Raw genomic sequence first — 19578 nt, 5'->3', positions numbered from 1 at the left:
GTTAACATGATGGAGTTGACAACTGATCGTCAATGCCAACCGAGAGAGAGAGAGACAGAGAGAGGGGGAGAGAGAGGGAGTCATTGGAGACACACGTGGGGATGCGATGATGTGGCCAGGTGTGCCATGGACACATCGCTTACACCAGCTATTCAACCTTTCTGAAATCGAGCTCCCTCCTCGTCAAGGTTATGATACAGTGCACGGTTAAATCACGCTCTGTAATGAGAGCACTAATTATGGCCTGGCACCATGTTGCTATGTGTGTTAGATTGAGCATCATACACAAACAATGTGAATCACAGAAAGTCTGCAGAGCCCCCCCCGAGAGTCTAAAAACCAGAGTTGGCTTCGAACCTGCCGCAGTGAAAAAGCTCATTATTGGCTGGCGGTGTGAGGACTCTCTTGTTTGATCTCCCACCGCTGAGTAGATTATTAAAACAGTTGATGGAGGGATTTTTTTCCCCCCTCCCTCCCATGCCATTAAAAGGAGGAGATTCTGGCAGATAGAAACGTGTGATTCATATCTGGGAGAGGCTTCACACACACACACACACACACACACACACACACACACACACACACTCGTACACACACACACACTTTGTCAAACTTGGAAGCTGTCTGTTGTTTTGTGAGTGGCGGCAGAAACATCAAACATTACGGAGAATTAATGGGAAATTCATCCCCCCCCCCTCCGCCCCGCCCCCCCCTTCGACCGAAGTTTAGTGAAACTCCAAAGTTTGACGCAGCTGAAGAAGACTGATTTGAAATTAAAGAGGCAGAACTGCATGCGGAGGCGTGTTGAAGGCGATCGCTGTCAGATGAACATATGGCTAGTGACTGAGTGGCTAACCAGTGGCCATATGCAATCATCTAATCGTGTTTATGGCCATCAAAAAGCTGCACATGATGATTGGCTCATCTGTAAAGCTGTCTGGCATTTTTATATTTTAAAGCACATACCTGAGCCTGTGCCTTTTTGTCTGCGAGCAATCTGCTGAGATGACTCCCCTGTGTCCTGTCTGATCACATTCAAAATCACTTCTGTCATGTGCTTTAACTACACTCTCCGCAACGCTGCGCAGAGAAGGGAGAGGTTTGAAGGGTGTCTCGTGCACAACGGGAGATTTTTCGAAATCCATTTTAGCGCTCGGTGATTTTACTTTACTTCTCGTTCTGACGCCTACCTGGTTCAAGAGAAGGAAGACCTCTTTGAGTTTGGGGTAAAAATCCTGGAAAGGGAACTCGTCTTCATCGTGGGCAGCCTGCTGTGAGACCCTGAGAGAGGATAGAAAGATGGAAATGTTTCCTAAAAACTGAAAAATGATGCTGTGTACTCCAGTTGTTTACGTGCTTCAATTGTTGCACCAAGTCTGCACCTCGATATTGGAGCTTTTTGTCTTTCAAAGCAGAGATATTTTCGCAATTTTGAAAAGCCTCGAGTCATTTACTGTAAAAGATGAACTGAACATTTCCACACTGAAGACAAAGACATGTCTTTTTTCAATTGTAGATATTATGATAATTTAAAGACACATATGATCCATAAACTGTTAATATGAATGTTTGAAGCCTGAGTGACGTCAGACATCTGCTCCTGCAAGGGGTGCTGGAGGCTCATCGGCAGAAGCCGCCATGATAAATGATGTCTCAGTCTAACTTTTAGTCAACCTAACGACAGGCTGAGAGCTGGAGCTGAGGCGGGTTTTAAGCCTCTTGATAAACCGCATGTCAGTCAGGTCAGCTAAGCGGCTAACTATGGATAACACGTTTGGTTCTTAAACTCAAAACGGATGCATTATTAAAAAAAAATACAGTTTAGGCTGGGAATCTTTGGGTGTCTCACGATTTGATTTCGATTCTTGGGGTCCTGATTTGATTCAGAATCTATTTTTGATTCAAAACGATTCTGGATTCATTGCTCCAAGAATTCAAAGTCTATTTTTGAATGAGTTCATACTCCAGTCGCCTTAGCACTTTTGGACATTTTTGGAAGTGATGAATCTATTTAAAATCTCAGAAAATAAGAATCTCAATTTTTACATCGATCCTTTTTTTCCCCACCTCTACCGTACAGTGTGTGCCGATCGAGACATGAGCTCATCAGACCTGTTTGTTTTTTTGAACCAGGCTGTAAACATGTTGATCTCTGCTGTAAAAACAGATTTTTTTTAAATCTGTGTGTATGTGATTCCTGTGCCAGCCTCTAGTGGACAGAGGCTGCAGAAGAACTGCAGGATTTTGCAGCATAACAGAACTTACACTCAAAGTAGGAGAAGAACTGTACTTTGGTTTTGTCCATTAAAGATAGGGTCAGCTACTTTTTCCTAAAAAATAAGATATGAACTCCTCAAATAAAGCCGTCCCTTCTGGGCCTCCGTACATGTGTGGTGGTGACTGTGTCTGCAGAGACTCTGTCCTCTGACTGGATTTCAGTGTTCTGCTTTGTTCTGGTTGACTCGGGACGTTTCTGGGCGGAGCTGGTGTGTTTCCTCCAGCCAATGACAGCGCACATGTGACTTTAGGAGCTTTTTATCCTGTTTCTCATAATGCATGTCTTTGGCGTCCTTGCAACACTTTTTTTTTTTTAACCTTGTCAGCCACCGTACTCTTGAAACAAAATCCCCCTGGTCTGTTTTAGCTGAATCCACACCTCTGGAGCTTGAGATATAATTTCAAACTGACCGGTTGTTGTGAACATTTGTGTCCTCTTCTTCGTCTTCTTCTTTCACTGAGCTCATGAAGTGGCTCATGAAGTGTTTCCACCTCAGCGGCTCAGTTTCTCTCACTCCATATCTGCAAACACACACACACACACATAAATCCATACACACGCATGAAAAATGTATCACACAGAATAAATGAGAGCTGGATTTTAAGATTTAAGGAGCTGAGGGCAGGCAGGTGGAGGCCCACTGGGTGGGAAAGAGGGAAGAGAAGTATAAATGAGTAAAGTTTAGATTTCTCTACCGGCTGGTCAGCTTCTTGAAGGAGTGAAGGTTCATGGGAAATATGAAGCTGCTGAGAACGGCCCTGAGGACTTCCTGTGTAACCAGGCCGGAGCGGGTGGTGTCGAAGGCCTGCAGCGCCTGCCACACTGAGGTGGAGTTCACACACATCTGGAGAAAAAAGAAGATCACGTTCATATTTCGGGGGTAGACTCCTCTCCCGTTTTTTTTTTCTGCTCCTCAATAATTCCAGGAAGTGAGTCATCCCTGCTTCCCCGTTGCCATGGAGAGCATCCCAAAGCAGCACAAGCCCCGCCTCTGCAGCCTCTCCCGCAAATTAGCAGTGATTAACACACTAACTCAGAAGCTGATTTTTCTGGGCAAACATTTTAATTAGAAGTGTTCCCTCTGCCGTTTGCATCCTGACGCGCCACTTAGAGCCAATTTAGCCCTCCGTCTTTAAAGAGGATAATGCATGGGAGAGGGCCAGATGGTGACACGCAAACAAGAGGAATAAAACACACAAAGTGACGCAGACGAGGCTTTACCTTGTCGTGGAACAGAGTCTGCAGCGTCCTGTGCGGCAGGACCGACGGATCTCCTGGCGTCCGCTTCTTGTGTTTAACGTGATCGGGGGGAGATTTCCCACGGCTGCACACCTCTGCAAGACAAAATCTGCTCAAACAACTCCTGACGTTTTTTTTAGGATTTACTTCACTAATAAGGCCTCAACAGGTTAAGATTTTGTGCAATCAAATCAGACATTTGAAACCTGAGTTTAAAAAAGAAATGGTGCAGATGTGTTGAACCCAGAGGATCATTTCTGATGAGCACTAACATGTTACAGATGTTTATCCAGGAACAGAGTCTCCATTTTATAGATTTACATAATTTCATTGATGGTAAATATGTTTATGAATGGAGAGCAATCCTGCGCATTCCAAATCCAGTATGTGTAGCCTTATTATTGAAGCTGCGTCGCTTAACAAGCTTCAAGTTAACCAGGGAAGTTTTTACTAAATTAGCTGTCAGTGTTTTTGTTGTCTGGCTGTATTTTTAGTTTATTGGACCAAGTTATCCTGCAGCAGCCTCTCCTGTGCTTTCACTACCCACGGCTCAAAAGTAGCCAACTGTGAGACGATGCCTTTGCAGTAAAAATCAAACATTAGCCGTTTTAATGACCTGTTTCACATTTATTCGAGCATTTATTTAGCTTAAGCATTGCTGTGCCTGAGTGCATGCTCAAAAACAACTCTGTAGATTTAGTCAAGAAAAAGAGTCCTGTGTACGTCTCACTTTGTGTCCCCTGCTGCTCCCTGTCAATCATTCCCTCTTAAGTCCACATTTTAATCCACTGTGCGCGTACCTAGCTTAGTGCAGATGGGAGAGATCTTGAAATTAAGGCTGTCACCGAAGCCCAGCGTCTCCAGGAACACTTCATAAGAAACGGTGGAGCCGTTGCTGGGACTGTAGTGACTCCACAACCTGAAAACAAGCAAACACATGTTTAGGAATAAAGTGGATACATCTGCAAGAGGGCGACCTTTAATGTCAGGAATATCCAAAGTTAAAGACGAGACGAGAAAAGAGGCCACACGTTGTGCTCTGCTTTACCTGCACACACACACACACACACACACACACACACACACACACACACACACACATAAAGACAGAGAGAGTGTGTGTGTGTGTTACAGAGAGAGAGCGTCCTGAGCGCTGAAACCAATTAAAGCCATTGAAAATGAACCTGTCACACACAATCCTCCAGAGCCGCGTCAAAAAAAGTTGAGCGGCGTTTCTGGAGTGGATTTGACTGCAGGGCCCGAAGTTTTAAAAAGTCAATTAGCTCTCTCTCATCCTGACACAAAGGATGACCACGAAGCTGGAGCTGCTGATCTCGTCTTCACTGACAGACGATACACACCACGGGGGAATACAGGAAACAGTCTCATCCTCACTGGTTGGTTAATAATGAATGTGGCTGTGCAACATATAATTATATGCATACAAGTACAATGAGGATTTTTTTTATTTTTCTTATCATTGTGCGCTTTTTAAGTCAGTACGTAGAACTCAGATGTATTTATATCCGGGGTGGATTCAATCCCCAGCTCCTGCAGCCACGTCTGATGTGACCTTGAGCCAAGTTGCTCCCTCTGCTTCGTTGGAGGTGTGTGATGTGTATAAATGAAGCGGCAAACCTCGGCATTGAAAAAACAAAGCCGATGCTGAAGTGAAAAATCATGCAGTTCCTCGAGTGTCCACTAGAGGCTGGTTGCAGGATCACAGGAAGTCACATACACACCCATTCTAAAAAGCCTGTTTTTACAGCAGAGATTAACATGTTTACAGCCTGGTTCAATAAACCAAATAGGTCTGATTAGCTCGAGGAATGACTCATCTGTTTTGATTTTAGGATTTTAGAATTATTCACAATAAGGCGCGTAGCTGACCTGATTGACAGTCAGTCGCGGTGTAACAGTTTATCAAATGTGTGCTGTTTTTCCCTGACATTTGTCCTTATATCTCTCCTGATTTTGTCTACTCGTCACTTTTTATTTGGACAGATTTTCTAAGTTTGTAGGGCTGGCAAACTGAAACACAGCATTTGGCCTTGCACCGAGGCATGACATCAGAGAGGGAAAAATGGCCGCTCCTTGAAAACGGCGACTTTACCTGCAAGTGTTTTTGGACAGAGAAGTATGCTGAGCACCTGAACGTTTGTAAAACCCTTCAAGCATGTTTGGGTGCGTGGATTTTGCTCTACCCCACACCTGATTTGTGTTTTGTTTTCAAACTGCGTCATACATCCCTCTAACCCTCACCTCTGAAACTCTTTGTCCGTCAGGCGGACGCAGTAGTTGTCCAGGATGCGGCGGAACTCGTGCTGCTGGATGCGTCCTCCTCGGTTGAAGTCAAACAGGCGAAACACTCTGATCATGTTCTCCAGGTTGCCTCCGATCTGCAGGGTTCACACAACATGATTGACAGAAGCAGAAACAGAACACCTCAGCGCCGCCGGTGAACTCCTGAACCCACGACCGCCTCGTGAGGCTCGGCTCGGCTCACTGCAGCTTTCATCTCTGTGAACACGCTTATTGACACGACGGCCTTGATCTGTGAAAACCCGGGCCAGCTCCGCAAAGTGCTGACAAGTGATGAGGAGGGAGAGACAGGTGAGAGGAAGAGGAGGGAGAGCACTGAAGGGGGGTCGGTCAGTAAAACGCTCTATGAGAGATTCAGTATCCAACCAGGACGAGACCTAAAGCCGCCGAACGGTCTCTGAAAATCTTAAAATGTAAAATCCAATTCTTCTTTATCTTTATTCCTGGAAAACAAAATCTGTGTTGGTAAAAATAGCTTGCTAAAGTGTGTCATTACCAAATCCACATGACAACTTGACAGCTCATTACGTCGAGGGCTAATGAGAATGTTTGGAGTTTAAAAACGAGGTCATCGACCAAAAAAAAGCTTGAAAACAATTGTTTGAGAAGAGACGTTCTCAACTGGTCTGACCTCATGGATCCACCGCCAACTGCCTAATGAGAAATCACGACCCAAATTTAAGATGTTTTTTAACCAATCAGATTTATTTAATAAATAATATGAGTGCAGGTTGGACGCCAGGCGGTACAAAAGATGACAGAACGATTAAACTGAACAAAAACATTTGTTCATAGATTGTCTCACACTTTATATGTCCAGGCGACCCACTGAAAAACACCCCTCGATATCCCCTCGGTTCCACCAGTTGAGAAGCACTGTTTTAGATCAACATACGGGTCTGAGTGTAACAACTGTATCAGCTCATATCAGCTCAGAGCGCGGCTAATACAACATTATTAATTACATTATTGTTGTTGAATTCTTTTTACGTACCAATGGTCATGCTAGCTTGATGCTAGCTCATCCAGCGTAGCTCAGACTGGAAGAACGTCATGTGACCTGTAGTTTAGTATGTTGCTAACTGCATGCTAACAGTCGGTTGAGTATGCAGCATGTATTGTTTAAGTATAGTAGGCAGTATGTTAGTGGTTTGGGACTCAGCCTCATTAAAATGATGTTTATGACTCCTTCTTTAAAGGCTGAGCTGCTCAGGCCGTATTAAAGGTTAACTACGGAGTCATCTGAAACTCTTCAACATTCATCGGGTAGATGACGTCAACAAAATGATGTTTCTCAATGTTTTCAGATCCTGTGATTTCCTTGTACATCTGCTACATGTAACAATGGATATGTACCTGAACAGTCTACAATGTTATTTGTTAAACTGTGATCATACAGCTGTAGATACATGCTGTGATGCCAAAATGCAGCGTTTGGTCGATGTGAAAAGTATGACGGTTGTGTCTATGCCACAAGTTGTTTTGAAGAGCTGCACTTATCTTTCCCAGAAACGGCACCGATGTCCAAAGTTTCATGCTCTTCTGAAGATACCAGACCCCCAGATTGCTCATAACTGCTCCAAAAGTCTTTGCCTTTGGTGTGAGAGTGTTTGTGTGAACGTGTTTAGAAAAGCTCCTGGTGGGAAGGTTGACACCTTTAAAGGCAGCCTCCGCCACCAGTGGACCAGTGTGTGTGTGTGTGTGTGTGTGTGTGTGTGTGTGTGTGTGTGTGTGTGTGTGTGTGTGTGTGTGTGTGTGTGTGTGTGTGTGTGTGTGTGTGTGTGTGTGTGTGTGTGTGTGTGTGTGTGTGTGTGTGTGTGTGTGTGTGTGTGTGTGTGTGTGTGTGTGTGTGTGTGTGTGTGTGTGTGTGTGTGTGTGTGGGTGAATGTGGCATGAAGTGCAAGCGATATGAGTGGTCGAAAGACTTGAAAGGTGCTATAGAAGTGCAATCCGTGTACCGCTGTGGCTGCAAAGTTGCAGATAAAAGTTGTGCGGATCTCTCACATGCTTATACAAGAGTCACAAGTTTGGTATTTGTTGATACTAAGTGAAATGAGCGTCGAGAAAATCATCGAATGTGTCAAATCACAGCTCACGTTGAGCTATTTGTTGCTTTGAACGCCCGACCATCCATCTACACCGCCTCCTCGGACTTCTGTGCTGGATTAGAAAATCGCACTTTATGCACAGATCCTTCGGAAAAATGTAAATATTCTATTGTTTGGTAAGAAAACTTTATGTACTTTATGTTACTGATTGTACTCGGCTGCATTTAGTGCATGTTAAACTAGCCCTTCTTGGGGTGATGGTAGCCATAGTCCTTCAGACGGGCGGCCTTTGTTTGAGTCCGACCTGTGGCTCCATTCTCGCATGACATTCCTCGCTCTCTCTCTCTGATTTCTGACCTGTCCAACCTCTAAAAAACCCAGGAATAAACCTTTAAAAAAACGAGCCCTCCTTACACGCAGACCAACATGAGTCTAACTCAGACCAACACATCAAGCAGGATCAGAGCACTGAGGAGCAACCGAGACAAACGCATTCGATAGATGTGTACTTGGGAGCCCCCCCAGACTTGAGGAAAGCTTGAAAATGAGATCTTGGATCAGGCTGACACTGTCAGAGCTCAGACGCAGTCAGTCAGTCAGTCAGAGAGAGAGAGCGGCCGAGCCAAGTCGAGCCCGTCCTGCCTTCCAACGTCTGAGCCATGCACCAGCTCGTCTCTGTAGCTCCGGGGCGACACGCGCTAACCACAGTGGAACAAGAGCAGAGATACTAAATATACCCCCAGTGACTCTTGGGTAATCAGAGTCTTCTGTCGCCCAGAGAAGTCTCCGTCTAATTGCACTCTGATTAGACGAGCTGCCAAGTGTCTCTGTGAGAGGCGTGGAGGGAGCCTCCCTCATGAGCTGCACTGACATTGTCTCTACAAAGACGCAAAATGGAGCAGATGGAGTAAAGACGGGTGAAAATATAGCAGATCCTGACCTCTGAAAAGACTTATTCCTGCAACACGCTGCACACAGTTTCCTTTTTTTGGTTTTTCTTTGACTCACAAGGGGACGTTTGGGGTTCAGTACGGCTGCAAAACTTAAAAAAAAAAAAAATCTCCACTTTTTGTAATCTAACAACTTTAGCTAGCGTGCCTTACAAGCATAACAATTAGCCCGGCGTTTGCACCACCTTTCATTCTGCCTCAGTCGGGGGGGGGGGGAGGAAAGAGGCTCGGCACAGCAGCTCCAGTGTTTAAAAAAAGATCAAATGAAAGTGAATTTATTAAAGACAGATAAAAATATGATTCTCTACCCCCCGTCCTGCTCCCTCCCACTCCAACTTAGAGGATTCTGTGCTAATTAGAAATGTGTTAAAATCACAAAGGAGGCAGAGAGGAGATCATACGGTATTAATGAACAGAGACAGAGGGATATCATCCAATCTCCATCTCTATCTCCATCTCATCTCTCCCTCCGCACACACACTCACTCCCCCTCTCCTTTTATCTGCCTTTGTTTCCTCCTCTTCTATATTCCCTCGCAAACTTTGTTTCCCTTTTTTCTCTCCTTCCTCTTTTGTCTTCAGCCCGTACCTCCCTCTGCCTTTTCTTAACTTTAAATTCTTTGATTATTTAGTTTTATCTCCAATCTCTCTCTCTCTCTCTCTCTCTCTCTCTCTCTCAGCTCCCCCGTCCTTCAGCAATGCCAGCGCTCCATTAGGCAGCTGTGTTCTGGTTGGCGTGGTTGGAGGCCTGGCGCTGTGCCGCGCTCGCACTGTCTCAGCAGCACTCGCCCATCCGTCTGCCCACCCAGCCCCTCGGTCCTTAATTAATGAAAGCTCTGTTGTTTTTGTTTACCGGCCTGTTATATGCTAATCCAGCGTGTCCTATGGTGTGTGTGTGTGTGTGTGTGTGTGTGTGTGTGTGTGTGTGTGTGTGTGTGTGTGTGTGTGTGTGTGTGTGTGTGTGTGTGTGTGTGTGTGTGTTTGCCTCTCAGCTGATTGTTACGAGATCAACGACCACAACCCAAAGTCACGTCCGATACTCATTACATCATCTTTGTTCCTCTAGTTACCTTTGTACATTTAATGATGAGAAACACATCTCCTGGATTCTCTCTCTCTCTCTCTCTCTCTCTCTCTCTCTCTCTCTCTCTCTCTCTCTCTCTCTCTCTCTCTCTCTCTCTCTCCTCACAGCTTTGAAAATACACATTTCAAAGATTTAACAGTGGCCTCTCATTCCCAAACAGTGTACCTGTCAGTGCTAATGATCACAACACATTGAAATCATTTTAAAGGGACTATTTCTTCAATCAAAAGTAGTTCCATTGAAAGCTGTTTACATTGAGAATATTTGAGATCGTGTTCGTTGCTGTTAAAAATTTGAAGTCTCATATTTTTGTGTAGAGGGCTGGAAAGTTGATTCAGGTGCCCGGCTTCTAGTAGTATAAAAAAATCCAATGTTCAGATTTGGGGGCTATGACAACGCAAGGATGGACAAGAAATTATTTTGGTTGATTTAATCCGACACTGTCTCTTTTGTTTACATCAATAAATCATTTTTTATTTGTATAGCGTCAACTCATAACAAGTGTTGTCTCGAGACACTTAACAAAAAGCAGGTAAAATACCTTACTCATTGTTATGTTACAAAAAGCAGGTAAAAGACCTTACTCATTGTTATGTTACAAAGAGCAGGTAAAAGACCTTACTCATTGTTATGTTACAAAGAGCAGGTAAAAAGACCTTACTTATTGCTATATAACAAAGACCCGGCCTATCCATCATGAGCACTTTTAGCAAAGCAGCAAAAGTTACAGTGGTAAGAAAAAACTGCCTTATTAAAAGGCAGAAATCTTCGGCCGGATCCCCGGCTCATGATGAAACAGCCTTCACAGGCCTAGACTGCGCTGTTTACATGAGAATAGTACGATGGTATTTCTTTTTAAGGAGGAGGAAACCGCCAAATTCAAAACTACCTGCCTACATGTGGACTCGGCCTATTTGTCATGTCCGTGAATGGAAAATGTTCACAGACTGACCCCATCGATCAGTACCTGGTAACATCACATCCTCTTTTTATTCCAAATCAAAGATGACGGTCTGAACTGTATTTTTTTTTTTTCTTCAGAGGAGAAAAGTTTGAAAGCTGCCGACAGCTGTGTTGATATTTAAAAGTCCAGAGAATCTTCTGCGGGATTTAATTTTGGCAGGCTGAAGTCACTTCGATAATCCTCTGTTATGAATAAATCAGATCTGTGGCAGCAAAGACTTAAAAAACTGTGGTTTGCTTGATTTAATCTGACGTGTTAGGAACGTTTAATAAATACTGGTTCAGTCTGAAGCCTCCTCAGGTCGGCTTCATTCAGGTTAAAGGAACAATGTGTGATATTTTACAATCCTGCTGGCTGTGTTGTTGTTGGAGTCATGTTTACATCATGTTTACATGGACGGGACGAGGAAATACTGGTTGTTCACACATGCACCTGACAGCAGGAGACTATCCCTGTCAGACAGGAAGGGAGTCCGGGGGGTCTCATGAGGTCAGACATGATGTAAAAAAGAAGCGGACAAAGCAACAGAGTCCTCTATACGACTCTATAATGACAATATTTGTCTTTCTATCAATGCTACGTGTAGTTGATCAGGATCTCAATGTGAACTAAAGAGTGGAGAAGAACATTCTGGAGAACAGGAAACATAATGCAGCAGGTTCATTAGAGCACGGAGATGGTAGAGGTGACGTGCAGACAGTCTATGGTCGTGCAGCGATCACAGGGAATAAACGTCACCACCCCCTCCCACTCGCTCCAGGTGAATTCTCCTGATTATATCCTGCTGCGTTCTCACATCAGCTCACTCTGACTTTCTGCAGAATATAATACGAGGAGGCTGGAGGAGAAACTCTGAGTGAAGAGAGAAACATTCAGCTGTTTGTGTTCACACATGCAGCTCCTCCTGCAAATATCAGGTGATTTTCAGGAGTTTCCTGCACGTGTGAAAGCCCTGTAAGAGAAACTTGTGCTTCTGTTTGGCTCTTAAATGGTGCACACCTTTTTGTAGGATCCGTGCGAACCATCATATGAGAAGTTTAAACATATTTATCACATTTTTTGTAAGAGACTAAAAGGTGAAACCTCCATGTATGTTTTCCAGAAGTTCCCAGCATGCTCTCTGTGTGATAATAAAGTTGTTTTTGTAGTTCTTACACTCATAAGTTAACTTTGTATATGACATTAGTAACTGTCAGAGAAAAAAGCTGTTTCAGTATTTACAGTCCAAACCGCTCTCACTTGTAAACGGTGTGTAACGACACGGCTTTAAAAGACACTCGACTCTCCTCTCTCTGTCAGCCGGCGCTCCGCAGTGCACGCTCTAACCTTTCCTGTCACTATGAATTATGGGAAGGAGACGAGCGGAGGGATGGGACGGCTCTCTGAAGAGGAGGGATGAAAGAGGGAGACGGAGAGGAGCGACAGAGTTGGAGCAGAATGAAGGGAGTCAGATCACAAACGGGAGCGGAGGAGGAGAGAGAGAGAGAGAGAGAGAGAGAGAGCTCAGAGACAGAGAGAGGGAGCGAGGAGTAACTGGAGAGGAGATCAGACAGAAATCATGAGAGCGCGCACACATGAACTTTCTTTTGTCTGTCAATTAGAGGGCTAATTTCTCTCTGGTCGGGCTCCAGAGTTCCGGCGACAGGCGGCATTAAAGTGGAGCTCAGAGGGATAATAAGGGGCTCTGGGACCGTTCTGCTGCTGTCTCTCCCCGTCCAAACATTAGTAATACAAAGGCACTACATCAACCAAACAACATGGAGGGTCTACGAGAGGGCTCCTCACAAATACTCATGCTGTGGCTCCTGAAATAGAGGCAGATTAGACCACAGACCCACATTAGACGGGGATTTACGCCTGGGAATCCCCCCGTATGGGAAGCTTCCTGCTGTCGGGTTGGTTTAATTTAGGAACTGCTTGAGAGTGACGGCTATGAGGAGAGTCCTCTGAACAGAATCTCGATTTTAAATGTTGATTTTACGGTGGCATTTTGTTTGAGATGCTCTAATCGATCAGAGGGCCTTCACAGCAGAGCAGTAGTGAGCCCTGTTGCCTCACACCGAGAAGGATCCTGGTTCGAATCCCCGTTGGATACAACCTTTCTTTGTGGAGCTTACATGTTCTCCCTGTGTATGTGTGGCCTCCCTCCCGGCCTCCTCCCACAGTCCTCTTCAGGTTATTTGGTGACCTTAAATTGCTCATAGATGTGCATAGTCGTGTGACTTGCACTGTGAAAGTTCCTGTCTCCTGACTGATGAGCGGTCCAGTGTGTACAGGGTGTACCCCGCCTCTCTCCAAATGTCATCTGGGTTCGTCTCACAGCGAGGAGGTTCCATGAGAAAAGCCGTAGAGATAATGGCTGGATATTGAACTCCTCGCTCTGCTCGTTCGTTCTCTGTTTGTTGATCTTCATAAAATTCAGTGACGTAAATCAACAGCAACGTTCAAACTGAGATGTGTAAAAAGTGCAAAGATTTGTGAAATGGAAGATGTTTTAACCAACATGGAAACTGTTGAGGTAGATGATGTGTTGATTTTCAGTTTAGAGTCGTCTGTAATGAGAAAGCTTAAAGAGCCATTTGAGAGACGACGATTCATTTTATCTTTTTTTAAATTTGGGATTAAAATGACAAAAGTAACAAAGTCATCCATCACAGAGGAGACAGGAGTATGATTGAATGTGGGTCCTGTCTTTCAAAGTTTTAATTCCTTCTGAGTAGAATATTGAAATTGCTGCATCCTGAATGGGACCTGAAAATCCCTTAGCTGAAAGACATATAGCAAAAGACATAAGGAAATAATCTTCACTAATTAACCTTTTAGCATCCGTGCTTCAGAGCGAGAACGCCGACCTAATGCAAAAACACTGCAAGTAACACGGACAAGAAAGAAGAGTTTTTGCATAGGGCAAATAAATGTTTTGATCCTACGGTGAGTACAGGCTGGAAGTAGAGCTGGTGTGACCTACATCCGGGAGGTGAATGCCGTGGCAACGTGCCCTGATTGATCAGGGTCTGCATCCAAAACCCGGAGAACTGAAGTTTATAAAATTATAAGTCCAAAAAATTTACTTTTGGTAAGTTTTAGAGGAGGGCTGCAAGGTGGTGTGTGTGTGTGTCTGTAAGAGAGTGTGTGTGTGTGTGTCTGTAAGAGAGTGTGTGTGTGTGTCTGTAAGAGTGTGTGTGTCTGTAAGAGTGTGTGTGCGTGTGTGTCTGTAAGAGAGTGTGTGTGTGTGTCTGTAAGAGTGTGTGTGTCTGTAAGAGTGTGTGTGTGTGTGTCTGTAAGAGAGTGTGTGTGTGTGTCTGTAAGAGTGTGTGTGTCTGTAAGAGTGTGTGTGTGTGTGTCTGTAAGAGAGTGTGTGTGTGTGTCTGTAAGAGAGTGTGTGTGTGTGTCTGTAAGAGTGTGTGTGTCTGTAAGAGAGTGTGTGTGTGTGTCTGTAAGTGTGTGTGTGTCTGTAAGAGTGTGTGTGTGTGTGTCTGTAAGAGAGTGTGTGTGTGTGTCTGTAAGAGTGTGTGTGTCTGTAAGAGTGTGTGTGTGTGTGTCTGTAAGAGAGTGTGTGTGTGTGTCTGTAAGAGTGTGTGTGTCTGTAAGAGAGTGTGTGTGTGTGTCTGTAAGAGTGTGTGTGTCTGTAAGAGTGTGTGTGTGTGTGTCTGTAAGAGTGTGTGCGTGTGTGTGTGTCTGTAAGAGTGTGTGTGTGTGTGTGTGTGTGTGTGTGTGTGTGTGTGTGTCTGTAAGAGTGTGTGTGTGTGTGTGTCTGTAAGAGTGTTTGTGAGTCTGTGAGTGTGTGTGTAAGAGTGTGTGTGTGTGTGTGTGTGTGTGTGTGTGTGTGTTCAGGGAGATTCAGTGATGTTAATTGAATATTGATAAGTGAGGCGAGCACATGGGGTAAACAGCTGTGACTGGTACTTCATCATATGTGTGTGTGCATCACTCATTATCAGGCCCAGCTGGTCCTCTAAGACGAGTCATCAGACAGTGACCGCCAAACGCACACACACACACACTCCTACATGCTTACACTTACTACAGTAATTGACAAACAATTTTGACAGAGATCAAAGTCACTAAAAACTGTGCTCGCCGCAGAGAGCGATTCCCTGGAGACGTGTCTGTCTCACTGTCGCTACATTTATTCATCTCAACTTTTTATCTAAAACCAACACTTTCTTTGTATGTCCCTCAAAGGTTTCCCTACCTGGGCACGCCAACCAACATCCAAATCCTGTTTCCATGACAACGGAAGCCCATCACCTCGGACGTCAGACACGGAGCGTTTATGAAGATCGGCTTCAGAAACGACTGGTATGTGTTTGCATGACGATGTGTGACGAAGTGAACGGAGAGGAGTTACGGTTGCATCAACTGTCGCTTAGCAACCACAGTGGGAGCCATGGTTGCGGGTCCACCTGAGAAGCAGCTGTGCATGAATAATAATTATTACATATAACGATGGAAGAAAAAAAGTCGACATTGGGTCGGAGATTTAATGCAGCAATGCTCGACTCTGGAAACTTGTTCACTGATCTGCAACATGAGCTGCTTTCCTCGTCTCGACTGACGACACAGTCTACATAAAACCTGCAGAATCTGTAACCGAGGTCTGGATTTCTTATTTCTGTTTGCAGTTTTAACCAATCAGGTATCAGCAGGCTTTGGTGTATGCAGGTAAAAACAGTCCTTGAAGGGATCAGAAGACGGAGCGCAGTCTGCGAATAACGATATGACGGCTCCCGTCGGGCAGAAATCCGACATCTATTTATTTATTTATCTCTAGAAACAGATATCGGCTTTAAAGTGTTGCTTACAGCCCTTCATAGATTCAACATAATTTCTACTTGAGCAACAAATCTGCTTGACGCTGTCTTCTCTTGAGGACAGACCTGACAAAACTTGACTTTTCACTTTTTACAAATCATCATCATGATGTTGTTACTTCAGCGAACTTCCAGTAAGACTCAACGACATCAGTTTCTTTATCAGGTTCAGAGAGAGTCGCTCCCATGATTCCCCGCCAGCCTCGGTGTCATCTTTTTGTTCTTGTTTTGATTGAGAGCCCCCTGGTGGTGGGATGTACATACTGCGCCTTGAAGTGAGCATCTGTTCATCTGTTTTTGATGAGTCACAGCTGAAAGGCACGGTATATAAACTCCGCCACCAGGGGGCTCTCAATCCAAACAATTTGAGACACAAAAGATGACGGTGAGGCTGACAGGGAATCATCGGAGTGCTCTCTGTTAACCCCCGCCCGTTGAAATGGAAACCCGACCCGAGAAGTGTTCCGCTGTAGGTTACGCAATAGGTGACGTAGCTTAAATGAATGCACCTGATTGGATGAACGCGCGGTTAGTCCAAGCGGTCCCTGGACTCATTTGCATAGAATACAATAGAATCTGGTCTGTAGTTGTCCAGCGAGCGCGCCGGAGCCCTTCTCGAAAACAATCCCAAAATGCACGCCGCGACTGGCGTTGAGCCGCTATCTGTCGTTGTAACCTACGCTGAGAAGTTGGCCATCTTTCCTAGAGGCAGATCATCATTGGACGACGTTTTCTAAGCCTGATCCAGACTCTCAATAACACGTTAGATCGTGGCATTTTTTTGTAACGTCATTTTTGATCTATTGATGAAAGATAAAATAGGTGTTTTGGAAAATGCATCAAAAAAGAAAGATTACCTGAGAGAAATAGAGATAACTGCTGTGAGTGTATATGAGGTATTTTAGTCTGAAGAGAGGTTGATTTGTTTCTCAGCGTGGGTTACTCTGACACGGAGCTGTCAGGTTTTGTCGCCCCGGCTGGCTTCTCGTGATTTTTCCTAAAAGTCGCTTTCTTTGGACTAATCTGCACGTCTTGTAAGACGAGCAGCAGGAAAAGACACATGTACAGAGAGAATGGAGGGATGAAGGAAGAGGAAGACGTGGATGTGTTGAAGGAAAGATGTGGGCCGTGAAAGATGTTTTTTCTTCATGTTTGTCTGTCATGGCGAGGACGAGGACGGTCCTGTTCGCCCTCAGGCGCTCATTTATCCACACAGAGGATTTTACATTTTCGACAACATCCACATCTCGCTTTAATATGTGGAACACAAGCAGCACAAATCCAGAGTCGATTCTGTCATGCTTCCTACGTAGAGCCGCAATCCTGCCAGAGCCGGCTACAAACACACACACACACACAGTGAGTCATCTCAGTGTTTTAGATTTCACTTGTTTGTCAAAGTATTTTCTGTCTTTAGACCTGTGACTTTGGATGTTTGTTTGAGGTTAAATGGATATTAAAGGGGGAAAAAATTCACCTTTACACACAATCCTTTTTCACACCTGCATTCCTGAAAACGTCTAGAAAGTTACACGATAGACTCTTAAATCTTCCTGACTCGATGTCCTAGTCACTTGTCCTTCGTAGCTTGAAGATTTATGCCTTCATATTTGTATTATTATAAATGTCTTGCACATGAGAATTAAACAGAATGAATGAACAACAGTAGACAACAACACAAGCAGTGTTCAGTTGTTACTGGGCGTATTCAAGATAAACGAACGAGCGGCTAGAACAGAAAGTAGCGGATTGAGTACCTTTTATTTTGTTAGCTTATACCCGACAATAACAACATGCTTCCGAAAAATAGCACGACGACATGTCCACAGGCTGAACTTGCACGATACTATCGGTGTGATTGATTGTTGGAATTTGACTTGATGATGACGTATCAGACTGGCAACTGAGAAAGTCCAAAATACGAGATGAAATTGAACGCACCATTACAGTACATGTGATGCAAGCCAGGAGAGAAAAATTATGACCAATTGCAGAGCTTGCTGTCTGCATAATTTCTTGGCGTATTTAGATTTTTGAGGAGGTGCACACCAGGCCAGGTACAAAGGCTTCTGCTTAAGGAAGGCTACAGCGTCAAAGTATAAATCAGGCTGAAAGAAGCAATTATTTAGTTGAACTTCTAGGGAGGTAATTTACCAACAGACTGACTTCACCTGAACACCAAGTGAAGTCAGCATGATGGACAAACTGCACCTACAAACCTTGGGAGGCAAAGTCAGAAATGTAGGCGATGGGAGGTAAACAGAGGATACACACCTTTTCTTTAAGATGCTTTTGTATCTCAGACAGAGTCATGGGAGAGTTTAGTTGTCCTCGCCTGAAACAAAGAGTTTAAAGCACATTCAGCTGCTGTTGTGCTTCTCTGTTCAGAGACGTCTGCTCTGTGTGATGCTGGAGGAGGGAAGTGAGCGCAATACCTCACACTGCTGCGGCTGCTCGAGGCTCTGCAGGCCGCCGGAGCTCGACTGAAACTTCTCAGAAACTGCAGGTAGTCGACGGTCTCAGCGCCGTCCGCACACACCTGCAGCAGACGCAAACACAAGAGACAAAGTTATAAACAATAAAACCGCGACACGGCTGTGAGACTGATGATGATGAAATGTGAGAGGGTGACGGTAACGGAGCAGAAAGGGCTCTCTGTGACGGAAAAGGGAAAGATTACTCTTTTACAACATGGTTTATTAGTTTGATGTCTTTTGGAAAGGAGATCGGCTTAGCAAGCAAGATGGTGATATTTGATAAAAGTTATGGCAAGGATGCTCGCTACTATCGAATTGGTGCTCAAAACATTGCAACTTTTACAACATCCATCTATCCATTATCAGGGAGAGAACCCAGGCACGCACGGGAAGAACATGCAAACTCCACACAGAGAGGCTCCTGTCAGACGGGGATTCAAACCAGGAACCTCCTTGCTGTGAGGCGACAGCGCTAACCACTGCACCACAGTAAAACCTCACTTTCACAACAACTTCTTCTTAAAAGCTGTTGCAAAATCAGGCACTTTAGGCCGCAGCAATCACAAAAGAAGCTGGAAAAAGCGTGGAGAGACTGAAGTGCTTGCCACAGATATAGAACATTTAGCTTTAATTACTTTATGCTAACACCTCCCTTCTCTCAAGCGTCAGCCTCTCGTTAAAATATGGTCACCTGGCTACAGAAAAACCAACACAGGGACGGCAAAATGGCCAAACTTTAAGGCTCCGCAAAGGATGATGACAAACGTCAGTGAAAGTCACAGACAGACGAAGAGGAGGATGACCGAACAGAGCGAAGAAATATTAATTTTGCTTTAAATTTCATTTTCTGTTGGACTCCCCGAGTATTTTAAAGACCATTTGAATCTACTCCAGACTTTTTAAACATTGCAGCAGCAGCAGCGTCAGTGATAATGGAGGATGTAATGGCGTCTCAGTGGAGGCAGGTGGAGCAGCGTGCTGATGTTTCTGGCATCAGGTGTGTTGAGCAGTCATTTTTTAGGACGCGGCTGATCGGGGGAATAAGCTAGGTGCTTTGTTCACCTGGGGGGAATGCACACGCCTGCTTTTGTTCTGACCTTGTGCTGAAGTTTTCTCTCCCGCATGTTTAAACAAATACATTTAAGAGTTGGCACCTTCCCAAGCACACACAATCAGAGAACTAGTTTACAAAACACACACACACATGTATTCCACCTATTTTAGTGGCTCATAATCAAAGTAGAGTCCCCGCTGCCCTGCCCTACATCCGTCCATGGTGTAATCCAGTGCAGCGGTCCCCAGCGGAGCTCCCAGCATTCAGTCTTATTATAGACACCACTCGTCCAATTATCACTGCTATCAACAGCCGTGGAGCGAAACACACCGTAACACCTCAGGGGAGG

General features: G+C 44.7%; 1 protein-coding gene across 1 annotated transcript in view; it reads right to left on the bottom strand.

Moving 5' to 3' along the window:
• LOC109984567 (EF-hand calcium-binding domain-containing protein 6) overlaps nt 1–19578 on the bottom strand; it is a 38328-nt gene that overhangs the window by 15471 nt on the left and 3279 nt on the right. Inside the window, exons 3-9 of the mRNA XM_065951620.1 lie at nt 18139–18237; nt 5780–5916; nt 4318–4436; nt 3500–3612; nt 2974–3122; nt 2689–2799; nt 1191–1281 (exon numbers count right to left, since the gene is read on the bottom strand). Of these exons, the coding sequence (XP_065807692.1) occupies nt 1191–1281; nt 2689–2799; nt 2974–3122; nt 3500–3612; nt 4318–4436; nt 5780–5916; nt 18139–18237 (819 nt within the window). The remainder of the gene's footprint in view (nt 1–1190; nt 1282–2688; nt 2800–2973; nt 3123–3499; nt 3613–4317; nt 4437–5779; nt 5917–18138; nt 18238–19578) is intronic.

Source organism: Labrus bergylta, chromosome 23 (genome assembly GCF_963930695.1).
Source record: "Labrus bergylta chromosome 23, fLabBer1.1, whole genome shotgun sequence".
Taxonomy (NCBI): Eukaryota; Metazoa; Chordata; class Actinopteri; order Labriformes; family Labridae; genus Labrus; species Labrus bergylta.
This window is presented reverse-complemented; position numbering and strand designations above follow the sequence as displayed.